General features: G+C 45.3%; 1 protein-coding gene across 13 annotated transcripts in view; it reads left to right on the plus strand.

The window, feature by feature from the left end:
• The window catches only part of SPRYD3 (SPRY domain containing 3), a 46,395-nt gene extending 38,903 nt beyond the window's left edge, over positions 1 to 7,492 (plus strand). For all 13 annotated transcript variants that reach the window (XM_087925475.1, XM_087925477.1, XM_087925478.1 and 10 more), the window contains 3 exons: positions 2,472 to 2,591; positions 3,812 to 3,966; positions 5,302 to 7,492. In XM_087925475.1, coding sequence (XP_087781601.1) covers positions 2,472 to 2,591; positions 3,812 to 3,966; positions 5,302 to 5,436 — 410 coding nt within the window. In that variant the 3' untranslated portion in view covers positions 5,437 to 7,492. The remainder of the gene's footprint in view (positions 1 to 2,471; positions 2,592 to 3,811; positions 3,967 to 5,301) is intronic.
• Positions 7,493 to 7,890: the final 398 nt, after the last annotated feature.

A 7,890-nucleotide genomic window follows, 5' to 3' on the forward strand; every position in this document is an offset into this window, starting at 1 on the left:
TAAAGCAGGATCGCTGCCAACAGTCCACTTTGGGACAATTCTGCTCTTCAAGGGAAAGGCAAGGCAAGGCCACAGCTACAGAGAAAGGTGCTGCATTACCCTTCCATTGCCCATAGCTTGCTAGAACTGGTGGCCGTCTCCCTTTCCCAATCACAGGTCTGTTGTTCTCCCATCGGCTGCTCTCCGCTTGATCTCCCTTCCTTACGTTCTACTGAGCCGAGGGGGATTCCCTAAAAGGCGCTCTCACGGGCCAGCCTTCCTCATTGGAGACATGTTCTGGAATGTTTGCACAAGATTATTCTCAAAGTTTCCTTGGCAGCAGGGGGAAATATTTACCGCCCTTTTGCCAAGCAAACCTCCCTCTTTCACGAAGACAAAGGCTCCTGGCCCCATGCCTCGTGTTCTGGGCACCCGCATCCGCCGCGTAGCTGAATTGGGGGAGAGAATAAAAGAGCACCGGGGCCTTTCAAGTGGTCTCTGCTCCACCTCTCCCTTCCTTTCTGCTTTTGTTCTCCTCTGCCCAGAGGAAAGGAATTGTTCTGACCACTGGCGTTCACAGTCATCTGGCTTTGATCATGGGTGGCACAAAAGTATGTATTTATTATTATTTTTCTCTCTCTCTGGTTGGCCCGGCCCGGCAGAGTGTCTGATTGGCTGGGCCCGTTTGTTTAGCCCCCCAAGGGACCGTACTGTAAATAGACACTACGGGAAAGTTTGTCCACTTTGAATCCTGGGTAGGCATCCTGGGTTATCTTGCCAGAGGAGGCCTGCCTGAAATCAGAGCTGTTCATAAAGCAAGATGCAGAGTTTATTATGGCGTTCCGGTTCCAATTGTCTTCTGCAGGTAGTCCTCGACATAGGACCACAGTTGAGCCCCAAATTTCTCTGGTTAAGTGAGACGTTGGTTAAATGAATTTTGCCTCATTTCACAACTTTTCTTGCCTCATTTGCTAAGTGAATCGCTGCAGTTGATCAGTTAGTCACCTGGGTTGTTAAGTTGAATCTGGCTTCCCCATTGACTTTGCGTGTCAGAAGGTCACAAAAGGGGATCCTGTGATCTTGGGGAACACAGCAACGGTCATAAATACGGACCAGTTGCCAAACACCTGAACTTTGATCAAACTTTGATCATGGGGATGTTGCAAAAATCGTAACCGTGAGATGGTCAGAAGTCACATTTTTCAGCGCCATTGTAAATGAATGGTCAATAAATGAATGGTTGTAAGTCAAGGACCACTTGTACTTTTGACAGGTTTCTTCTGGGGCATTAGGTGCTTCCCCCTAACTTACTGCCCTTCAGATGTGTGGCTTCCACCCTTCAGTTATCTGACCACACACTCTGAGAATTGTACTCCTAGACACCTGGAGGGTGGTGAATTGGGGAAATGAAGGTATAACAGCAGTCCCTGAATTGAGAAATTCTGTTTATTATCGGGACTTTCATTGGTGTAAGCATAGTCCAGAATGACAGACTGAAGGCCTGGTAATCCAGGAGTGATTTGCAAATAAACCTACAAAACAGTCTTTGCTTTCAAAATCATTAGTTGTGTGGTGGGCTGGCAAGGGAAATTAGAGTGATCTTCCTTCCCACAGCTGCCCTTGGTCAGTTTCATCTCTATTGTTGAAGAGGAAGGGGCGGCCTTCTTAATTTCCATGTTGGGTGAGGAACATCTTTATGAAGCCTGTCTACTTCCCAGTGGAGATGTCCCAAGCATTCCCTTCCATAGCATTCCCTATTGCTAGTGGCTTGCCTTTAAATTCAAGTTTAGTTTTAATGGCTTTGGGCCTAGCTCCAAGGATTTCCTGTCAGATGAAGAAAGAGGTAGAAAAACGCTCTGTTGCACCTCTCCCAGTGAGCCCCCAATTGCTTAGTTGGAGATTTTTTTAAAAAAAATTTACGTCTCTTAAATCAGGGGTCCCTAACCCTAGTCTGTGGACCGGCAACCAGTCCATGACATGCCAAAAACCGGTCTGCGCAAACAACCAAAGACCCATCCGCGGGATTGCAGGCAGCGTGTGAAACTACACCTCTTCTAGTCTCCTGAAAAATCTCTCTCCACGGAACCCGGTCTCGGGGGCCCAAAAGGTTGAGGGCCACTGTCTTAAATGGTGCATTTTAGTGTTTTTTTCTGTCGTGTTTCTTTATGTCTTTGGAACCACAAGACTAGAAAATAGAGCTATTCCCGGAGCAGTCTCTGAATGTCGAGTAAAAGGAAGATAGGCAATTCCTACAACCCCTAATTTCATCAAACAGCAGGGGAACTGAATTTGTCGTGTGCCAAATTCTCGGTAATCCTTTCTATCCCTGCTTGATGACTGAAGTGGTGCTTGGTTAACCGTAGTTTAGCCTGAGATTTCTCCAGCTGGGCTTGGAACTCCTAACATTTCCAGTGTCTTCTTTTGTTTTGCCAATGTTATGGGAAGGCAAACTGAGATCCAGAAGCTTCACACACCCTTTTTCTCTTTTGCAGATGACGGCAAAATCTTCCATGGAAGTGGAGTGGGAGACCCCTTTGGACCCCGTTGCTATAAAGGAGACATTATGGGTTGTGGGATCATGTTTCCACGTGACTACATCCTGGATAGCGAGGGTGAGCATTTAGACTTTGGTTGGACATGATGCTATTTAAAGGAATGAAGAAAGAATAATTAGCAGTTTCCAGTCTCTAGATTGAGGGATGCAGGTATAGAATAGAATTAGACAGCAGTTTTCTGTAGACCATGTTATAAAGGGGTTAGCAACCTGCTTGCTGCCTCTCTGCTGGATCTGTTTTATTGGAAGGAGGTATCGCTGAACCTCCAGGGTTATGAAAGCGGGGCTTGAGATTTGCTGTCCTGTGTAATTGTGTCAGATGGGACACCCTCAGGTAGTTTGTCAGCTGGACTGTCGAGGCAGACTTCTCATCCAGGTACAATCCTGAAGACGTTACTTTGGAGATCTTAGAATAATTGGAAGACATTTGAAGAAAAGCAGGTCCATCTTTGGGTGCCATCCAATCTTTGGGTGATCTGGAACTGGACTTTCTCAGTCTAGAGGTTGTGAAAGCCCTTCCTTGTAAATATCAGGGGAATTGTCTTCTTTAGATACGATTAAGGAAACCTTCCTTTCAGCCGGGCTTTTAATAATATTTAGTCATTTAGACGCCTCTCATATGGATTTCATGTTGATCGGAATCTGTTATCTTTTAAGGTATTTTAATTCTAATCCGCATCAGCCTTAGCGCTTTTGAAAGATCAGCGCAGAACTAAAATACTACTATTTCCACTATTGCTATCTTTCTGAAAATATATGCGGGCAAGTATTAGCCATCACAAATGGCAAGACAACTAGATATTTTACAAAGCTGAATTAAATGGATTTGTGGTCACGATGGGATTTGCAGCTTCAGGCTGCCCCTAAACTCTAGAGGTGCAATTTTCTTATTTCTGGAGTCATGAAACTGAGCTTCCTATTTTCCCTGCTATTGGATTGTCCCTTGCTGACGAGATTGCCGCTACACTCCAGATGGTTGACTATTTTGTACCGGAGATTGACAAACCAATTGAGAGTGACCTTCCCCTGATAACAGGAAAAATAGCTGTTGCCATTCTGTCTTACATGCTTAATACTGAAGCAGAAATAAAATGGGAAGGCGGGAGAGAAGGCAGAAGTAACAAAAAATTTTGCACGACTGTTATGAAACTGAGAAAGCAAGGGCCTGTAGCTGCTAAACAGAAATAATAGGGCATCAAATTATACTTCAGTTTCTATGGTGGGGAATCTGATGTCTGTTATCTGCAAGAGTTACATGGGATTTTGGGTGCCCTGTAGGTGACAGTGATGACAGCTGTGATACGGTGGCTATCCGAGCCAAACCGCGAGGCGTGAGGAATGTCTTGTATCTGCATCAGGAGGCAGATGAGGATGAGGATGAAGAAGAAGACGGGGAAGATGTGGAACAGGAACACGAAGGCAAGAAAGTCGTGGTAAGTGCCGGAGGAACCAGTGAATACATCGGTATAGAACAGGTCTCCGGGGGCTTCTGCTGTAGCTAAAGCATCAGGGGCTGTGCGGTGTTTCTCCTAGCTAAAGCAATCTGCTTGGTTGGAATAATTGTGGCCCCAGAGGGCAGGTCATTTGGATTGCTCAACTTCTCTTAGGCAAGGGATTCTTTGAGCATGCTAAAAGGGTTAGCAGATACTGCCTGATCACGATTGGGACTCAGTGTACCATTGGGACTTAGTTTCAAGCATAGGAATCATTATTACTCTTGGAATACAGCTTCTCAGAGCGTTTTGCGTATTTTGTTTTTCCTCCTTGCCCTTAGGGCTACAACCATAAATATGGAGCAGTGCCCGATGTGGAAACTGAAAGGGATACATAAAAAGAAAAAGCAGTATTTTGCTGCTAGGACATGTTTTCTCTTGACTTTACAGATGCCGACGAACATAAACCGCTCTTAATGGATTGCCTTAAAATGCAGAACACTATTTAAGGTCACAGAAGACGGTTTAAGAATTTAAGCTCCTTTTCTCAAGAGTTGTGCTTGTGAGACTCTATCAAGCATGAGTCACAAGAAGCTGTTTTCATGTACTGGCGTCCGCACGTGAACTTTCTTTTCAGCATATGGTTCTCTTGATTCTTAGCGCTGCGCCTGTTGGCATCTTCATTTCTGTGTTTTCAGCATCCACGTTTGGAATGCCTCATAGGACTGAGTGGTCAAAAGTTCAGAATTCGAACCTTTTCAGTCTGGTCCTGCAGTGTCACATTTGTAGCCTTTGATAGATACCGCCTTGCTTCTTGTGATGTTAGCCTGCAGTCATCCTGGAAGGGATTCTCCTCTGAAGCTGCTCTGCCTGGATATGTAGCTTTATAGCTCTCTCAGGACAGGCCACAGCCGCCTTGGAAGCAGCCGTGCTTTTTCAGAGGGAAGGCAAAATGGGGAGAGGGGAGCGGAGCAGTCAGTCAATGCTCTTTCTGTGCTTAGTGGCATGTGACACGTCCCATCAGGGACAGTAACGGGAAAGATTTGGCTAGACCTCTGGGGGATACACTGGAATTGGCCCTACTCTGAATGAAGGGCTCCTTTTGGACAGTTTTGATATTGCACTTTCAAAAAAGAGTTTTGTGTTGTTGTTTTTTTAAACAAGAACTTTCAGTCAACTAAGGTCTAATGCCAAGAGTCTTACTCACAGTTCTTTTATATGACAGATTTTTGGAAGATTTGTCCAACATCTGACCCAGCCAGTAGAGATTCCTTCAAGGTCAACCTGTGTTAACATTCTTCGGTTTCTCTCCCCCCACACCCCGCTCTCTACCAGGTGTTCTTCACCCGCAACGGGAAGATTATTGGCAAGAAAGATGCAGTGGTGCCATCGGGCGGCTTTTATCCCACCATCGGGATGCTGAGCAGCGGGGAGAAGGTCAAGGTGGATCTGCATCCACTCAGCGGCTAAAGATCAAGGGCTGGAGAATAATGGCTCTTCCGCCACTCGGCAGGCTGCTGGATTGCTCCAGCTGTTCTTCATTGCAACTTCGATCATTGCCTCCAGGGGTATAACCTTCTTGACGTGGGGCCATATAGAGAGATATTTGTCTATCTAATAACACCTGAGCCACTTTTCTTGTCTCTTTCCTGCCTGCTTGATTGCAACTGTTTTAATACTGGAAAAATCTTGAGGCTCTTTATTTCCAAGCGGGTCAGGGATATGTTCCTGGAACACCAGTCCCTATTATTTCTTTCTGCTTGTTCCATTAATTACTGTTTCTGAGGGCAGGGCAACTCTTTTGAGTTTACATGGTCGAAAAAGAGACCGGAATATGGCCTAGGCCTTATTCAGCTCTGGGGTGTCCATGATCCTCTTCCTAAGGGGATTATCGAATTGCAGATGGAACAGGTCAGCTCCTTTTACCTAATAAGATCGAACCATTTGCATTATTATATCTAGTGCACTGGACACCTCATTCTCCAGTGCAAGCCAGTCTCAAAAGTCTTATCCAAGATATTTTTCTCCTGAGCCCATCAGTGCGGGGGAAAAACCCTGTGTCATTTCTTTTTTTTATTTTTTATTTATGGGCTCCTTAGTTGAACCTAAGCTGGGATTTAGAAAGTCCGAGGATCCAACTTTCGTTTTTCAAGGACTTTTGGGGGAGAATGATGGAAAGCCAGGGAAGACACTTTCTTGGGACTATATTTCTTAACTTGATGTTTGATAAGCCAAGATCCAGCACTTTTTTTTTTTTCAAATCATAGTTTACAGATGAAGTCTAACGATGAATTCTCTGCTGTCCTACTCAGCTAATCTCGGGGATGGGTGGAGGGTGGGAGATCACTGGCAACATGGGAGGCAGATAGTGTTCTGCTTCTTATCCTGAGCTTCTGAGAGCTCCCTAATATTTCTTCTATATGTTGTTATGATCTGGGTGCAATGCTGCTGTATATCTCTGTATTGATGGAGAAGAGGGTGGAATGTGAAATCTGTACTGTAACTTGATTGTAAAGTGTTCATCCTTCACCCTTCCTTCTTCTCTGCTGAAGTTAAAAAGAGGACCGACCGGTCCTTAGGTATGTAGAGGCCCGCCCTTCTTTTCAGCCCCTCCCTTGTTCTCTGCATTGTATTTGCTCTTGTCATATAGCCATACCCCACTGCAGAAATTACAGAGGCTACGGAAGGGTGACAACCAGCCTGGATGCTATATGTGCGTAGATGTGGTCGAATGATGACAGGAGAAGCCAAAGAGTAGCAGCTGTCTTGGAGCCACGGGAGAAAGAGTCCTACTTTCTCTTAACTTCTCTGCCCCTGTATTTTCATGGGCAATCTTGCTGCTAAAATGATAATCTGGGAATTGAAGAGGAGACCACCCTAAAAAAAAATATATATATTATTTTTTTGGATTGGCTCCCTCTGGTGGTGTGAATGACCTGGCTTTGTTTTCACAGTCCCGCTTTGTATGTTGGGAGAGCGGGAGCAACAGCGTGGTCCCTTCCTTCCGTGTTCATGTCTTGCCAACAATCCTCCCTGCCTCTTGCAATTATGAGAAGGTTGTAATCCCTGCTTGCTGATGGTGGTTTCCTCCCCATCTGCTGCTCGAAGCGATCCGGCATCTGGCTGCAGAACGCAAGGATTACAGGCTTGCTGGTGTACAAAGGGGCATCACAAACGTGTGAACGTGCTGCTGTTGGCTTCATTGCTGCACCAAGCCTTGGAGAGTGCAAATGTTGCCCTCTCTCTGCCCTGTTGTGTAGTTTTAACGTTTCTCAATTTAGGGAACTTTGAGACGTGGGGACTTCGACTCCCAGAATTCTCCAGCCAGCATGGGGAGTTCTGGGAGTTGAAGTCCACCCACCTGAAAGTTCCCAAGGTTGGGAAACACCCAGTGAAGTTCGTTCTTCTACACGGCAGGGCCTGCCTTGAACAGGCTTCTCTTCCCTTCAGCTCTGGGTGCTCCTGCTGCACTTTTTGTAGCCAGAATCTTTATACACTTAATAAAGTTGGCATTTCCACCTGGAAAGGCTGTTGGTTTCATTAATATGTTTTACTTCTTTCTGGTTCTCGTCAGTTGTTTCTTTGAAGTGTATTTTTTAATGTAAGAGAATTTTCTAGCTAAGTAATTTTTAAACATTAGCCTCCCCCCCAAAAAAAAGCTAAAAATGAAATTGTTTTGAGTACTTTACCCTACCATGAAGCAAGTATGTATATATTTTCCTCCTTTATTATTTTTATAAATAACTTGAGGCAGCAAACCTATCCAACACACCTTCCTCCTCCTCCTCCTTTTCCCACATCATCATCTCTGTGAAGTGAGTAGGGCTGAGAGTGACTTGCTCAAGGTCACCCAGCCGGCTTTCATGCCTAAAGTGGGACTAGAACTCACAGTCTTCTGGTTTCTAGCCTGGTGCCTTAACCACT

Source organism: Pseudonaja textilis, chromosome 2 (genome assembly GCF_049901715.1).
Source record: "Pseudonaja textilis isolate UNSWEBS1 chromosome 2, rPseTex1.2, whole genome shotgun sequence".
NCBI classification, from domain to species: domain Eukaryota; kingdom Metazoa; phylum Chordata; class Lepidosauria; order Squamata; family Elapidae; genus Pseudonaja; species Pseudonaja textilis.